Source organism: Dioscorea cayenensis, chromosome 5, assembly GCF_009730915.1.
Source record: "Dioscorea cayenensis subsp. rotundata cultivar TDr96_F1 chromosome 5, TDr96_F1_v2_PseudoChromosome.rev07_lg8_w22 25.fasta, whole genome shotgun sequence".
Lineage (NCBI taxonomy): Eukaryota > Viridiplantae > Streptophyta > Magnoliopsida > Dioscoreales > Dioscoreaceae > Dioscorea > Dioscorea cayenensis.
Genome location: NC_052475.1, coordinates 27,583,160 through 27,600,497, shown reverse-complemented (window position 1 = coordinate 27,600,497; position 17,338 = coordinate 27,583,160). Strand labels below are relative to the sequence as shown.

The window sequence follows — 17,338 nt, the reverse complement described above, 5'->3', positions numbered from 1 at the left end:
CTAAGCAATTTAACAAGAACCACCATTAAAAACTCTTGCAATTTGTGAATACACCAGCAGGAAAAAAAAAAAATCAAATAAATTCAGCGGATGACTTGATGCACTGATAAAAATCATTATGTTTACAGTGACACATGGATGATCATGTATCAAACAGTACGAGCCGACACAAGAAAAGGGACGACAGGCATGGAAATGGGAAAACGGGTTAATCATATGGACTGTAATCATTTACACTTGGTTTATCTCATTCAAGAATGAAACACATCTAATTGGAACTAAAATAAATAACCTACAAAAAGAGGAGGAGAAAAAAAACAAGTTTCATTTTGGTTTAATAAAATTAGCTGCTTTGCAGCTCTTTTCTTCAAATAAATAAATAAATAAACAAATAACCAAACCAAACCAAACCAAACAAAAGAGTTGATGCCTCTGGGGATAAAACATAGCCAATTCATAAAACCAACCCTACATCCAACCGCTCAAATAAAAAAAAACAAGATTACATTACAATGTTCTGATATGGTAGCATGTGACCGTTTTTTATAAAGCTAGTTACCATAGTTCAATCCAGACAACCAATTTCCAAGTCACAAAGCAAAGAATGGTGATCCAAAACCCACACCAAATTTCAAAATCAAAGATAAACTAGAACAAAGATGGCCACTCCACCACAAGGATTCTATTCTCTTCCACCAGACTGATTAACATTGCAAAATAATATAAATGATTGACAAGTCTAAACAAGTGACGTTGTTACAGTTTATTTTCAAGTTGCCAACTACCCAAATTAACTAAATCATCATTAAACTTTGAACATAAAACAACCAACAGCAATCTCATAAAACTTCTAAAAGTAAGTGAGCAACGCCTTATGCCCTCAGCAATCATTCATATTCTCTGAAACAACAAGCACATCAAAACTTGTAAACGGAAGGGCTAATGTTTTTCATCAACCCTAAAACAAACTATACCACAATAAAACACTCACAGATGTTCACCACCATATTGTAGTCACAATTTTTATATAAACAATTATCAGCTGAATCAAACCAGACATGTTCCAAACAAGAAAGCACTGCTGATTAATCCATAGTCACTCCAAAGATAAGCACAACAAATCATAATATTAAAAACAAAGGACTCGAACCATAAGCATTAAGCACTAATAGAACACAGAGAGAAAACAACTATTTCGTTTAATACATAGTAGATGGTAAAGCAAAACTACACTCCCCTAGTTTCTTACATAAGAACAGAAGATCAGAACCTAGAATGAAAGCAACAGCATATGCATATCGAATTTGCATGTGTAAAGGTAAAAACAGTGATGAGTGTGGGTTACAGGCTACCAACTTCGCTAATCACCCTTGCGCCGGAAGGAGCATCCCTCTGTGAGCCTGGCACGCCCTCCGGTCGGCTGGCATAGCACAGTCTGGCAATTCCCACAGACAACCACGGTCTGCGAATGGCTGAATACGGTAGTGCTGCAAAATTAACCAAAAACCAAAATCAGAATCCACAAAGCCCAAACAGCTCAACAACAGCAATGAAATAGAAGTTCTAATCGCTACTTACATATTGAAACAGCCCTGGCATTTGACATCCTGAAAAAAAAAATCAATAAAGAAAAAAAAAAGTTAACTTTTCCAGAGAGATGAAAAGATGGTATAAAAATCGGGGAAAAAAAAATCAAAAATTGAGAGCGAGAGTTACCATAAAAAAGGAGTTTGGGGACTGAACAAGCCGCTTGAGCTTGTGTCTCCTTTTCTCCAGCTCGGCCGGAGGATTTAGCAGATCAATATCATTCGGGAGAACCTAAATATCGTATATACAACACAAAAACAACGATCAATCTAAAAAGCAACGATGAAAACACGAAAAAGAGGAAACTAGATCGAAATCACGCGCAAAAAACATCAAAAAGCAACCATGGAGAACTAATAGACTGGGATCGATCGAGAAACTTACCATCTTTGAGATAGATTTGGAGAGCAATTGAAGAAAACCCTAGAAAGCGAGATAAACCCGGCAACGAAGATAATAAACGGCCGCGAGAGTGTGCGAAAACCCTGAACGGAGGGCCTTTTATATCAAAATGTTCAGCAATTATGACCGTTGGATGTTATTTGATGGAGATCTCAGCCGTCGGGTTTAGAAGGATCCAGGATTCCGGCGGTAAGATACTGGGATTCCTTAATAGATTTAATTAAAATAATTATTAAAATTATTTATATAACCTAAGCTAACGGGTAAATTGTGCGGGTAAATTGTTTGGTAGGGTGAAAAATATCATTTTGGGATCACTTAATTTGTATCAAAATGGATATCCATCTTTAATTTTATTTCACCAATTGAGTACCCTGGATAATTCCAGCCAAATTTTAATGATGTGGCAGTCAAAAAAATATGAGTCAGCAAAACAACAGAGAAACCCGATGGTGCTCGCCACATGGGATTTCTATGTCAGCAACCCTGGGCAACTCACCCTCACCTTTCCACATTAGCCCTTCCCTCGTGTCATGGGATTTCCTCTACCGTTTTAGCAGCTATAGGTGTCTTTTCCCTATCACCCCTTCCAACATTCTCTTCTTCAACTTCTCCGCATCCTAGAAACCTGACCATCAACTTTAACCCCTTCCCCTATGTCTGCAACTTCTACACCTTCATCTAAGGCATCAAGATTGTCTCCTCCCCAACCTTTTCACCGACAAACCTTTCCTCGTCATTGCCAGTACTCCAATCACCTACCCCACCAAACCAAGCTGGGCTCTTCAAACCATGTACCGCGTCATCTCTCCCATTGCTAACTTGAGGCTCTACTACTCCTGGGATGATGACTCCCCTTACATCTCTCGTCACCGACATTGTGGATGGAGGTGGCAGCACCGGTAGTGGAGTAGCGGACCTGGCCGATAGCGGCAGTGGAGTAACGGATGTGAAATTATTATTATATATATATATACATTAATTGTGAAAAAAAAAACAATGGTAAAAAATAACTATGAGTGACAATGGTAAGAAAAAAAATTCATTCTCATTATCTATGGGCCCATATAGAGGCCATTTTTGGTGTTGGGCCCTGTGGGCATGTGTATGTTAGTCACATGCTGACTTATGTTATAGATAAAAGTGGGCACGGGCCGGTTAATCGGCCGGCGGGCCCGACCCGCCGGGTTGCAGTTCACCGACCCACTGACCTAGACCCGGGCCGACTGGGTGTAGAACCCGCCGGGCCGGGTCGGGTTGCAACCTAGTTCTAAGCCGAGTTTGGCCCGTGGTTGACCCTGCGTGCACGCGAGTTGGGGCAAGCCCAACCCGTAACCGGCCCGTCTCCATGATGAGCCGGTACCGGGCCAGGCACAAGCCGAGCCGGGTTGCCGAACGACCCATGCCCACCTCTAGTTATAGAGATCATCTCTCATTGTGTTGGTGATGAGAATTGTAGGTTAGGATTTTCTTATAATTTTTTTCTTGAGACGAGCTTGAGAGTTGTTCAAACCATCAAGATATTCTTTTATAGTGAATTCCAATTCCCGACCCCCATGGAGATATAGGCAAGAGTGTCGAACTTCACATAATTACTGTGTCGAGGTTTGTGTATGTTTTTTCTTCTTTCTTTATTATTACCCTAGCTTTACATGTGTTTTTGGAGACTAACCTTAATAGGTTATTGGAACATCTAAGGGTGTGTTAATGCTTCGGAAAAAGGTCTTAAGTGAATCTTTAAGTCTCATGTCTCCCCTACATTAATAAAAATACTTGAAAGAGAGCTCCAACAAACAAAGAACAAGAAAGCTCCAACAAACGCATCACTAGCTCTGGTTGTATCCACTAGCTTCACCAAATACTCTCCAACATTGCCTTTGAAATTATGAAATAATCCAAAACAAATCAATTTATTTGAATAATTAGCTTCTATATTATATATTAATTAATATATATACATATATGAGATAAAATGGTAATTAATTAAAAAATAGAGAACCATAATTAAGTATTTGCAACCATTCTCTCCATCAGTACCGAGAAGAAGCTTAAGAGACTTTCTTATCAGAGTGAAAGAAACCCACATCCTCATTGTAAGGATCTCCTTGTGTTGATAAAATAACCTCACCATCACTCACCTGAATTTTTAAAACAAATACCATTAATATAAATATATCAAATAAGTGATCTATGTATTGATTAGCCTCATCATCACTCACATGAATTTTTAAAACAAACACCATTAATATAAATATATCAAACAAGTGATCTATGTATTGATTAGCCTCATCATCACTCACATCTTTTTTAATCAACAACATTAATATAAATATATATTGATGAGTATGCAAACTCAGCCTCAGTCAGCAGCATGTCAGCGCTTGGGTTTCTATAGAACATGTGTTGGTCTGAAGAAATGAAAGAAGAAAATAAGAAGAAGGAAAAAAAAAAACTTGAGAAAAACAGAGCAACTCAATGCTCAACCTCATCATTCCCCTTGCATACATACATGACTCCACTACTGACATGGTGAATCTCATTCACCAATTACAACATATTGAACCAAACAAACTCTTTAACTGCTGACTTGACTCCACTTAACATTCACATGCCATTCACTCATTGGACATATCATAATCCATTCTTTTACAAACATACAGACAACATACCCTTACTTCAATACTAATACATTAAAGATGATACATTCACAAAAGCCACAGACCATACTCCAACTGTGACACATCTTCTCACCTCCTGGCTTCATCAAGCAGCATAACACTTCAATCATCTTCAACACACTCCCCTGATTGAAGATTGCAAACACCTAGCTTTGTTCTCATATAAGTAAATGAATTTGTTGACAGTGCTTTGGTAAATATATCAGCTATTTGCTCAGCTGAACTGCAATATTGTAATTCAATTGAGCCATTCTCAACCAGCTCTCTAATGAAATGAAGCCTTGTGTCAATGTGCTTTGTACGACCATGATTGACAGGATTCTTTCCAATTGAAATAGTGGATTTATTGTCACACATAATGACAGTAGCTTCTTTTTGATTCATTCCAAAATCCTTTAATAATCTTCTTAGCCATACAGCTTAACAAGCAGCTGAAGTTGCAGCTATGTATTCAGCTTCAGTTGAGGATAAAGCTGTCACATTTTGTTTCTTAGAGCACCAAGAAATGGCATTGTCTCCCACCATGAAAACATTACCTGTTGTGCTTCTCCGGTCATCCATTGATCCGGCCCAATCACTGTCAGTGAATCCTATTAACTTAGGATCATTTGAGGCTTTGTACATGATGCCATAATTCACTGTTCCTGCAAGATATCTCAGTATCCTTTTAGCTGCACCAAGATGGTGTTTTGAAGGCTTGGACATAAATCTAGAGATTAGTCCAACTGCATATTGAATATCAGGACGTGTGTGGCATAAATACAAGAGTCCTCCAACCATACTTCTATACCTTTTAGCATCTGCCTCACCTGAACCATCATATGAGTACATCTTCTCATTTGTATTGGTTGGTGTTGAAACTGTCTTACAACCTTGCATGTTGAATTTTCTAATCAAATTCTCTGCATATTTCTGCTAAGATATAAACAAGCCATTCTTTACCTGTTTAACCTCCAGACCCAAGAAATATTGTAACCTCCCAAGGTCTGTCATATCAAAAGTATTCTTCATCCCTTCTCTAAATTCAGTAATGAGTTCTTGAGAGGATCCCATGTAGAGTATGTCATCAACATACAAACACACTAACAGTATGTCAAGTTCACCCTTCCTTTTCATATACACAGTATGCTCACTCTCATTCCTTTAAAAGCCATGTTATGTAAAATAAGAATCAATGTGATCATACCAGGCTCGTGGAGCTTGTTTCAAGCCATACAAGGCTTTGTGAAGTCTGTATACTTTTTCTTCATTTCCTTGAGATATAAATCCTTCAGGTTGCTCAACAAAGACTTCCTCCTTCAGTGTTTCATTCAGAAACGCCAATTTCACATCCAATTGAAGAAGCTCCCACTTGTAATGAGCTGCCAAAGCAATAAACAATCTAACTATTTCCAAACGAGCAACAAGTGAGAAAGTTTCCTCATAGTCGACTCCCGGCAGTTGAGAATAACCCTTGGCTACAAGACGGGCCTTGTGCTTCATGATACTCCCATCTGGATTAAATTTTGTTTTGTATATCCACTTTAGCCCCACTGATTTTTTTTCCTTCCGCCAATGTGCCTAATTCCCATGTGTTGTTTTTCTCTATAGCATTAAGTTCTTCATTCATTGCTTGTTGCCATACTTCATTTTTTACAGCTTCATCATAGCTTGAAGGTTCTGCAACATGTAAAGCAAAAGAGCATGCTTCATAAATACTTTTTTAAGGATCTCACCTTATTCACAGGTGTTTCACTTGATAAATGCTCTTCTTGTATTAGTGTAGAGTCAAGATTGCCCCTTTCTAGTTCTTCCACAGTAATAACTCTCACTGGTGTATTTGGAGGAGAATTTTCTGATTCTGGAATTGAGTTTGCTGACTTACCTTCACCTATCATCTCTTGCACATCACTCAATGAAACTGGAGTGTAAACTGCCTTGTTCTCTATCCAATCCCAGCTAGCTCTTTCATCAAAAATGACATTTCTACTGATAATTATTTTCTTGGTGACTGGATTATAAAGTTTATATGCTTTGTATTCACTGTTGTATCCAACTAATATACAGTTTTCAGATTTAGTATCAAACTTATCTAATCCTTGATCATGAATAAGAGTGTATGCAACTGATCCAAACACCCTTAGGTGTTTTACTGAAGGTTTAAAGCCCCTCCATGCCTGAAATGGTGTCATGTTCTTCAATGCTTTGCTGGGAGATAAATTAAGGAGATACACAGCTGTTGATACAGCTTCAGCCCAGAAGATATTAGGCAATCCTTTACTTGTCAACATGCTTCTTGTTGTTTCAATAACAGATCGATTCTTCCTTTCTGCCACCCCATTCTGTTGGGTTGTATATGGGCACTCAATTGCCTTCTAATTCCATTTGCTTCACAAAATTCAGTGAATTCTCTTGACATGTATTCTCCCCCTCTATGAGATCGAAGAACCTTCAAAATGCATCTAGACTGAGTCTCTGCCTGTGTCATGAACTTTTTGAAACATTCAAAAACTTGTGATTTAAGTTGGATAAAAAACACCTAATTCATGCGACTGAAATCATCAGTAAAAAGTATGAAATACTTGTTGCCTCCAAAGGATTCAGTTAGCATAGGGCCTACTAAATTAGTGTGCACCAACTCAAGATGTTTAGTAGCTCTCCAAGTACCTTCAGTCGGGAATGGCTTCATAGCTTGCTTCCCAAGTGCACAACCCTTGCAGACTTCCATTTGATGTATTTTTGACAACCCATGCACCATGTTCTTATTTCTCAGCACACTCAAACTTCTAACATTGAGATGACCAAACCTCTCATGCCATAACATTGTATTCTTCTCACTTTTGACAGTAAGACTGTAGTTCTTCACATCAGATATGTTTAATGGAAACATATTGTTCATTGTCTTAGAGACTGAGACAACTTTCTTCCATGTCTTCTTATCAAAGATCAAGCATGCAGTATCATCAAAATTGACTGAATAACCATTGCCTAACAGTTGGCCTACACTTAAAAGGTTATGAGCAAGATTAGGTACAAACTGCACATCATGCAATAATTTTACCTCTCCTTGCAAAGTCTTAAGGGCCACAACTCCTTTTCCTTCAACTTTGATCTCTTTAATGTCTCCCAACATTACTGATTGTTTCTGATTTTCATCTAGCTCTTTAAACAAACTTCTTTGACCAGTCATATGATTGGAGCAGCCACTGTCTATCAACAAGACATCATTCTCTTCATCATTAATTTTATGCTGAGCCATTAAGAGATTGGTTATCCCTTGTTCTTCTGCCACACATGCAGATTTATCTTTAAACCAACACTCTGATTTATAATGACCATATTTTTTGCAATTAAAGCATTGAATATGACTCTTTGATGATTTTGTCTCTCCATGACCTTTGTCTTGGACCTGAACTCCTTCCTCTACCTCGATTAAAGCCTCTTCCTCTCCAAGCTCCTCTCCCTCTGCCTCTGGTTGCTTGAGAATCTTCACGAACTGGAAATTTTCCATCTTTCTTAAGCTTTGTAGCTTCAGGTTTCACTGCAAAAGCTTTTTCACTTGACTTGTCATCTTGACTGAACATCAAGGCTTCATGTGCTTGAAGTGAGCCAGCTAACTCATCCATGGTTAGTTGTGTAAGATCTTTGGCTTCTCCTATAGCATCAACCAGAAAATTATATCTTGGTCCCAAGCTTCTCAAGACCTTCCCAACTACTAAGGGGTATGGTATTTTATCTCCAAATCCCCTCATTTGGTTTACAATGTCATTTACTCTGCCTATGTATGCTTGCACTCCCTCATTTTCTTTTCTATGTAAATTCTCAAAAGATTGTCTTAGAGCCTGTATTTTTACAGCCATGATCCTGGGACTTCCTTGGAATCAAGTTTTAAGGATTCCCCATGCTTCTTTTGCAGTATTTGCCGCTTCAATACACGAGAACAAAGGCCGATGAAGAGCTTGCTGAATAAGATATAATGCACTTAATTGCATCTTTCTTCTTGTCTTCCATGACCTTTATTTTCTTGTCTTCTGTGAGCTTTGCTTTCTTGTCTTCATCTTTATCTTCATCAAAACCTTTGTCAACTATTTCCCACAAATTATGAGGCCTGAAAAGTGTTTTCATCATAACACTCCAGTGTTCATAAGCTTCTCCATCAAAGATAGGAACTGAGGGTTGTAAAATTGTTGGTTGGCTACTGCTTGAAGCCATTCTCTTGAGTGGATGAGCAAAGGAGAGAAAGAGATTAGAACAATCACTAGATAAACTTCAAGGAGAGATCAGGTGGTCAAAAGTCTCTGATACCACTATTGGTCTGAAGAAATGGAAGAAGAAAAGAAGAAGGAAAAAAAAAAACTTGAGAAAAACAGAGCAACTCAATGCTTAGCCTCATCATTCCCCTTGCATGCATACATGACTCCCCTACTGACATGGTAAATCTCATTCACCAATAACAACATATTAAACCTAACAAACTCTTTAACTGCTGACTTGACTCCACTCAACATTCACATGCCATTCACTCATTGGACATAACATAATACATTCTTTTACAAACACACAGACAACATACCCTTACTTCAATACTAATACATTAAAGATGATACAATCACAAAAGCCACAGACCATACTCCAACCGTGACACATCTTCTCATCTCTTGGCTTCATCAAGCAGCATAACACTTCAATCATCTTCAACAACATGAACTCAGGTTCACCATCGTTGTGCAGCGTCACAAACACAAACGCTGCTCTTGTATGCTCATCTTCAGTATGTCTACAAGCATGAGTTGCGGACGGAGGGGGAGGGGGGAAGGTAAGGTTGAGCCTGCTAGAGGAGACGTTGAGGGAGAACTCATGGATAATGTAGACCAAGTTGAGGGCGTCAGGCGTCTGGGATGTGGAGAAGTTGGAGAGGAGGATGGTGGAAGGGCTGGCGGTGACGAAGAAGACACCTGCAGTGGCGGAATCTGTGGTGGAAATCCCACGATTGAGGGAAGGCCTGACGTGGAAAGATGAGGGTGAGTTGGCCAAGGTTTTTTTTGCTGACATATTTTCCGCCTCCACATTATTAAAATTTTGTTAGAATTATCGAGTACCCAATCAGTGAAATAAAATTAAAGATGGGTATCTATTTTAATATAAATTAAAATTTAAACCCAAAAATAAAATTTCATCTCATATTTTTTTGATAAATCTTGTTTAGTAAAAAAATTGATATATTTCAATATAATTTATTAATTATATGTTTATAAGCTGGGCTTTATAATTAATTATTTAAAAAAATATGAAAGCATTGTGATTTTTTTCAAAATTATAAAATATTTTAGAGGTTCTCTAGTATCAGAGTCTAAATTGGGGGTTAAAAAGACCAGGTTTTGAAATGTTTGGAAGAATTAGGATTTTTTTTTTCTTTAATTAAATTAAAAGAAATTATTTAGTTAAGCAAAGAGTTCAGTTTAAAGTTTAGCTCGACTTTTCTTAACTCTCATTTTTACTATACTTTTCACCTCTTAAATATTATACAATTAAACTTTTTTTATTGTAAAACTCTCAAAATTCTCAGAAAATATCTACTAATATAAATGATGAAATTATTGCTAATTAAGTTAAAAGAAACACTGATTTGAATTCAAATCAAAATACGTACCTGACTAACCAAGTCAAATATTACAACTCCCTTGCATTGGACGAAACCAAGTCAAATATTACAACTCCAACGAGTCCCACCACCCGCATGGCTAACAAACTTCAAACATCTATGCCACTCCCAAATCCAACGCAAAATCTGCCTCAAGATAAACATCATCCCCAGATCTTAAGGCAATCCAACGGTTGTTACAACCATACTACAATAGCATCTAATTCACTATTGATTTACCAGCCTGACGTTGCATTAAGATTCGTACCTTGCGCTGATCTCGAGGCAAATATTTCCTCTCCCGCGAGGACCAGAGGGACTCTTCCGCCATTTTTCTACCTCTCAGATCACCAAAAAAATCTTAGCTTTTTCGCTTTGTTGAAGATGAGATCAGGGTTAGGGTTAGGGTTTCTGGTCCTTCTCGTTGCCCTCGCCTTCGCACCGCTCCCATCGGAATCCTCATGCCAGCTTGACTGCGATGCTCTGGCTTCATACATCATCTCCAACGACACCGGCAATCTCACATACGTCGTGAAGCTCTTTGAGGTTACCGAAGCTGCAATCCTATCCGTAAACGGAAACCTCAACAAGGATATCCTCTTACCAGGCAATCGCATCTCCGTTCCTATCCAATGCAAGTGCCTCGCTGGTGGTGCCTACTCCGCCGACCCCATTCCTTACACAGTTGCGCGCAGAGAAACCTACAGTATCATCGCCCAGGACCGTTTCAACAACCTTACCACCGCCAGTTGGCTGGCTGCGACCAATCCCTCCTACCCCGCGACGAATATCCCTGAAAACTCGTTGATCAATGTTACTGTGAATTGTTCCTGCGGGGATGCTTCCATTTCTTTGGATTATGGCTATTTTGAGACGTACCCGTTGGAGGATGGGGAGAATTTGAGCTCTGTGGCGGCTGCATTCAACTTCTCTTCTTCGGTGGATTTGCAGCTTCTGAGAGACTACAATCCTGGTGTCAATTTCACCGCTGGGGATATTGTATTCGTTCCAAAGAAAGGTGAGATTTTTTATTCTTTTTTGTTTTGTCTGTTTTAGTAAGATAAAAGATGTTTTTTATTAATATGATATTACTCTTCCTCTTTATTGTGGTCCTGTTAAAGATCAAAAGGAACATATTGTGTTTATTTCAGAAAATACGAAGGAGAAATCAGATAAAATTCAGATCAGCCTTGTGGTGATTTAAACTTATAAATATTTTCATATTTTGCTTGTTAATAGTTGTAGCTTTTCTAATTAGGTCCTTAGCATATGATCTGTTGGTTGACTCTAACTTTACTAGGATGTCTGTTTCTGTTTCCACCCTATGAAACTCAAGAAAATATATTTTGATTGTGGGTCTTAAGACATTGTTGTTTGGCAAATGAATCCAAACGGTAGGGTTTTCCCCACTGATAAATGAGTTTTAATTAATTAAGCGATAGGATTGTTTGAATGAAGAAAATTGGGAAACAATTGTCTAAACAAAGAAGGATTTTGATGTGAGGTCTACCATGTGAATCAACACTGTTGATTTAGGCATGAAGGGATCAATGAGATATGGATAGTAGTTTGGCCATCCAAACAAAGGTGAAAGGTGGTGATATTGCTATTTAAAACTACATTCTGCTTTGTCTGCAAGTATCCTGACCTTTTGATTTAGAGGTATATGGCAATTTCTCTACGCATCCAGCTTCTTTCTTACAATCCTAATTTGGTTGATCCCTCCATGGTTCTTATTTCAGTGTTTAACTTTCAGTGGTTATCATATATGACGTTGTAGAAATCATTGACTGAAATTCTTCTTTTTTCAGATTCTTCTGGAAGCTATCATCCTCTTAGTACATCAAGGTAATTATATGTGTTATATCTTTCTTCCTGTGCTATAATAGTTTTGCCTTTTTCCCCCTCTCTCTAACATGAATGCACAACTTCTTTTTCCTTCTGCAGTTCAGGATCAGGTAGATATGACTTAATGGAATTCGGATCACTTATATTGTCAACTATGTCATGATGTGGAAAATGGATATCTCAATATTACGCAACTGGGGACTCATTTTGTTTTTAACTCAATCAGGAATATCAGGAGGTGCTGTTGCTGGAATTGCAGTAGCTGGTATAGTTGTTGTTCTGGCATTGGTTGTCTATTTATATTTTGGGATTTACAAGAAAGGAAAGGCAAGGAAAGCCTCATTGCTTCCATCAGCATATGGAGATAATTTTGTTGGACATGATCTTGGTAATCCTTTTCAGATCTAATCTCTCCTGCATTTAGTTTATTTGAATTTCTCCCATGTACGATTGTGTGTGGAAATGTTATGCTTGAGAGAGCAATACTGAATGTTTATCTAAATTGAGGCATTGCATTCTTAAGCTGATTTGCTTTACTTAAGCCGGCAACGAAATGGGGATATCTATGGTTAAAATTTAGATCTGCACAATTTTTTTTTTTTTTTTTAATTTAAATTGAGCATAATGATAGATAAACCTTTAGCAGGTGTTGAATTGCATCCTTGTTTATTATTTCACGAAGAGATACTCTGTCTCATTGAGTAAGTAGAAGTATGAAATAGAAAGTCATGCATGCAACGGTAATGCTTGAAAGTTGTTGATATTGAAGTAAGGTTCACTCTTATTTCATTTGCACTTTTATTTCATTTCTCTTTTTCGTTAAGCATGTTTGTGGAATGATTTTCGTTCTGTCCAGTGCAGGTGGTTCATCCATCACAGATAAAGTTTCAGTGCCATCCACAACAGGCAGTGCTGTCACAGGCTTTGCAGTTGAAAAATCGGAGTTCCCTTACGAGGAGCTTGCTACAGCAACAAATAACTTCAGCATTGCTAACAAAATTGGTGAAGGTGGTTATGGAGCTGTATACTATGCTGAAGTTAGAGGAGAGGTTGGTTAAGCAGATTTAAATTTTAATCTTACTTTTGGACTACCTCTATCACATAATACTCAGTTTTAAAGTATTATCTTGGACCATCACCTTTTTCCTTAGAAGCTGCTAGAAGATATTACTCGACACTGATCATTAAGTATTTTTGGTTGATTCATTTTTATATGTACATGTATTGCTTTATTTGTTTTGCATCTAACAAGTCCTTCCGTGCAGAAAGCTGCAATCAAGAAAATGGATATGAAAGCAACTAAAGCATTTCTTGCTGAGATAAAAGTTCTGACACATGTTCATCATTTAAATTTGGTAAGCTGGTTTTTCTCTGTGAATAATATCTGTATTATCTATTTACAGCTGTTTCATTGATTGGTGGGGATATTAGTATGCACATGAAATGTTATTTCCTGCTAATATTAATGAATGGTAATCATGTTCTACTTCAAAGCATATGTATATACTTTTAAGTGTTACCTGACTAGATACCACCTGCTGTTTCTTTACTTTTTAAAGACAATGTCGTGAAGGGTGTCTGTCCTCTTGTTTGATCAGTATTTGTCATGCATGAATTTGATTTCATTGAGTATATTGATGAAGAAATGTTGATTCTTGTGAAAATATTTCAGGTTTGATGTTTCTTAATAGGTTACCTCTGTCTATAAGGTCACTCTTGTGCAGTATCTACAGTATATATATATATATATAAAAAGCCAGGGATGCTAAATTTAGTAGTTCTGTTTCACTGTATTCCTTATTTGTTTAGCTTTGATCACTTGTCCTATGAAAACTCTGTTTTAAAAATGATCTGAAATTTATTATTGGTTTTTTCATGATCAAATGCAGGTACGCTTGATAGGATATTCAATGGATGACTCCTTATTTCTTATTTATGAATTCATTGACAATGGGAACTTGAGCCAACATTTGCGTGGGTCAGGTAATACTTGTTCACAACTGGACATTCTAAATCTAAAGATTTATTAATTTCTTATAGTTCCTAGATCTATTAGGCAGGGCTCCTCTTTCATGGTCTGCTAGAGTTCAGATCGCTCTGGATTCAGCTAGAGGGCTTGAGTATATCCATGAACACACTGTTCCTGTTTATGTACATCGAGATATTAAATCAGCAAACATCTTGATTGACAAAAACTTTCGTGCAAAGGTTGGGCCATCCATCTAACTTTTGGTGGTTTAAAACTTACTTGTACTTGGTTTTGATGCATTTTTCATTTGCAGGTTGCAGATTTTGGATTAGCAAAACTCACTGAAGTCGGCAATTCATCAACGCAAACTGGGGTTGCTGGAACTTTTGGTTACATGCCTCCAGAGTAAGAGATACATCACTGTTTTAAAGGGTTCATACTTTATTTTTTGTTGGCTGGATGCATTGCTAAAGCTTTATTTTAGCCTAACAAGCATAATAACTCACTTGGTGACCCTTGCATGTAGCGCTTAAATATGCATACTGGATTATACTGCCTGTTTTTGACTATTTACCTCTGGAGAAAGAAAAACTTCTTGTCGGATAAATTGAGAAAATGTACTATTTGAAAACTTAAAAGATGCTCTGCACCTTGCAGATGTTTCATCTGATTATCTTCTGAACACTGCAAATTAATTTTTCCCAAAGAATTGTTGCCACCCTAGAGTCTTGCTGAACAAATGAGAAGATGCCATCGTCTTAAGCCTAAAATAACCATTAGTTGTCGGCTGCAGCCTATAATGTGGTTCAGCTGAGTGCACCTGTGGTTCTAATGAATTCTAATAAGATGACTTGTTCTGCAATCACAACCTGTCTTATTTCTGCATAGCATAACTACACTTCCTGTTGTTTTCTCTTCTGATAGAATTCTGTTTGTGGAAACCAGATCACAAATTATCTGTTCCATACTGTCATATTAATTGGTTGCCTTCTCTTATGTTGCTGACAGATATGCTCAGTATGGTGAAGTTTCGCCCAAAGTAGATGTTTTTGCATTTGGTGTGGTCCTTTACGAGCTTATCTCAGCCAAAGAAGCCATTGTGAAAAAAGAGGCGGAATCAAGGGGATTGGTTGCTCTGGTTGGTTTTTGCATAGCATTTATTCTTGCAAACGCACCCTGTTTTTCACTCTCTTTCTAATGCTCATCTTGTTCATCAACATTTCCATCATGAAACTTCCTAGTTGTTGACATTGGAATCCATATTTCGTATCTGAGTCCATAGTATTCAAATACAGCATATTTACTGCATGAGCATGATGAGGTTCCTGGATGAATATTAAATTCAAACTTCTAACTGTTCTCTCAATACTTTGTCATCTCCTTTTAGCCTCAATAATTTTCTTGGTCCCTTCATAATAATATTCTTCATCTGGCCCTAACAGCTTCTTACTATCCTGATTCCTACAGTTCGAGGGTGTCTTTAACCAGCCTGATCCAAAGGAGGAATTGCAGAAACTAATTGATCCAAATCTTAACGAGTACCCAATGGATGCAGTTCTGAAGGTGAATAAGGATAATCTTGTCAAACTGACCATGTCAGCTTGTTTTCCGCTTTTATAATCATCCATCTCAAGTATTGTTTCTTTTTTCCAGATGGCTCATCTTGCCAAGGCATGCACACAGGAGAACCCTCAGCTGAGGCCTAGCATGCGATCCATTGTTGTTGCACTAATGACATTATCCTCCGCTACTGAAGACTGGGACCTCGGAACCTTGTATGAAAACCAAAGTTTTGTTAGTCTCATGTCTGGAAGGTGAGCTCTTATCCATCCATGCCTTCACCACCTTACTCCTGTAAATGCTGTAAATTACATAGCATTCTTATGGAGTCTTTTACTGCAAAGTCAGACAAGCACAGTCATAGTTTGTATGTATGTTTGTACCTCCCTCTGAAATTCATATCTATATGCAAATTGTATTATTAATAAAATGACCAGTTCATGTAATTCTTTCAACAAACTATGTATTTTAGCAATGTATAATGATATTGATTTTGAGTCTTGTACATGGTTTGTTGACTTTGCATTTCCAATGGTTTGCCTCACCTGATTGATACCAATAGCCAATGATCATTAATATAATATTAATTATATTATCTTTCAAAACTCTAGTTTACAACATTATTTAGTCATCTAAGAGAACGGATCAGTGGGCGGCATTGTTACAAACTACTAGATTTACAATGTCTACTCAAAATGGTCATCAACTTAAGATTCAGACATGATAAACTAATCCCTCTCACATTTGCTTTGAGCCTTTATAAGTTTAAGACTCTGGGCTGACACTTCTATCTGTTTTGTGACTTGTTAATGGTAGTGGGTGCAGTCTCCATGTGCATGTGAGGCTCATGTGCTCTTTCTGGGAGAAAGTGTAGGACTATGCCTCAACTTCAAATCATTCATATATCAATGCAAATATGTCATCATTCCTAATAGAAATTTCACCTTTATGCTCATGTGCCACCTCTGAAACTTCTTCTTCGTCTTCATGTGCACCTTAACTTGACCTTTTTTTTTTTTTTCTTTCCTTTTAGTTTAGGATCTATATAGTTCTTGGATCTGATGACAACTCATCGATCATTGATCGACCTTTTTGATCTATCAATCAATAGATGGATGTAGAACGCAGTTAAGTGTCAAGTGTTAATAATAAGTAATAACCATTCCTTAATTAGGCCCTTGTTTTGCTCCTCTTCTCCTGCCCTTTTCAAGGACACCATCCCCCCCACTAGAAGACAACTAACACCTCTTTCTCCCTTTTGTTTACTATTCTTAATGCCTGTAAGAGCATATGACATATCTAGCATATCCCGCTTTCATTGTTTCATGTGGCATCAACACCATTTCTTTATCATCATCATCATCATCTCTTTATCTAATCTTCTTTTTCTCTTGCACTTCTACTAAGAACTTCCATTGATCCCAAAGTACATTTTTTTGCTCATCTGGACAAACTTCCAAGAACCTCAAACAGACAGCCTGTTGAGAGTTATGGCACAGAACAAACTGCCAAAACTCTTTCAGAAAAACCATGGTGGAGAGGTACAAAATCATTGAGGTCATCCAAGTGAAACCAACACAAGCGTACACATTCATCCCACACATGCATGTGAAGTGACATCAGATGCTACTACTTAATAAGTGAGACATTCCCAATTCCGGGGGTGCATTGTCT

General features: G+C 37.6%; 2 protein-coding genes across 4 annotated transcripts; one reads left to right on the top strand and one right to left on the bottom strand.

The window, feature by feature from the left end:
• Positions 1 to 1,066: 1,066 nt before the first annotated feature.
• LOC120261677 (40S ribosomal protein S27-2) lies at positions 1,067 to 2,113 on the bottom strand. Its single transcript, XM_039269653.1, has 4 exons — positions 1,972 to 2,113; positions 1,717 to 1,818; positions 1,579 to 1,607; positions 1,067 to 1,487 (listed from the first exon to the last, which is right to left on the bottom strand). Exons 1-4 carry the CDS (start codon positions 1,972 to 1,974, stop codon positions 1,361 to 1,363), a joined length of 261 nt encoding a protein of 86 aa, XP_039125587.1. The 5' UTR covers positions 1,975 to 2,113; the 3' UTR covers positions 1,067 to 1,360.
• Positions 2,114 to 10,368: 8,255 nt separating this feature from the next.
• On the top strand, positions 10,369 to 16,169 carry LOC120260954 (chitin elicitor receptor kinase 1-like). 3 transcript variants are annotated; one of them, XM_039268557.1, is made up of 12 exons: positions 10,369 to 11,305; positions 12,099 to 12,135; positions 12,235 to 12,240; positions 12,357 to 12,523; positions 12,997 to 13,184; positions 13,401 to 13,490; positions 14,025 to 14,118; positions 14,183 to 14,343; positions 14,418 to 14,509; positions 15,113 to 15,242; positions 15,572 to 15,667; positions 15,758 to 16,169. In XM_039268557.1, the coding sequence occupies exons 1-12, from the start codon at positions 10,384 to 10,386 to the stop codon at positions 15,920 to 15,922; spliced, it is 2,148 nt and encodes a 715-aa protein (XP_039124491.1). In that variant the 5' UTR covers positions 10,369 to 10,383; the 3' UTR covers positions 15,923 to 16,169. The 3 variants fall into 3 exon arrangements, with proteins under 3 accessions (XP_039124491.1, XP_039124490.1, XP_039124492.1); XM_039268556.1 differs by having other exon boundaries at positions 12,235 to 12,245; positions 12,362 to 12,523; XM_039268558.1 differs by having other exon boundaries at positions 12,235 to 12,245; positions 12,362 to 12,523; positions 14,192 to 14,343; positions 15,758 to 16,110.
• Positions 16,170 to 17,338: the final 1,169 nt, after the last annotated feature.

Bases quoted from the DNA above. Each gene is read 5' to 3' on its own strand.
- LOC120261677 (XM_039269653.1), bottom strand. The intron at 1,608-1,716 runs GTAACTCTCGCT...TTTTTTTTTCAG, and splicing joins CCCCAAACTCCTTTTTTATG to GATGTCAAATGCCAGGGCTG. The intron at 1,488-1,578 runs GTAAGTAGCGAT...TTAATTTTGCAG, and splicing joins TGCCAGGGCTGTTTCAATAT to CACTACCGTATTCAGCCATT.
- LOC120260954 (XM_039268557.1), top strand. From the start codon at position 10,384: ATGGCTAACAAACTTCAAACATCTATGCCACTCCCAAATCCAACGCAA. The intron at 14,344-14,417 runs GTTGGGCCATCC...TTTCATTTGCAG, and splicing joins ACAAAAACTTTCGTGCAAAG to GTTGCAGATTTTGGATTAGC. The intron at 15,243-15,571 runs GTTGGTTTTTGC...TGATTCCTACAG, and splicing joins CAAGGGGATTGGTTGCTCTG to TTCGAGGGTGTCTTTAACCA.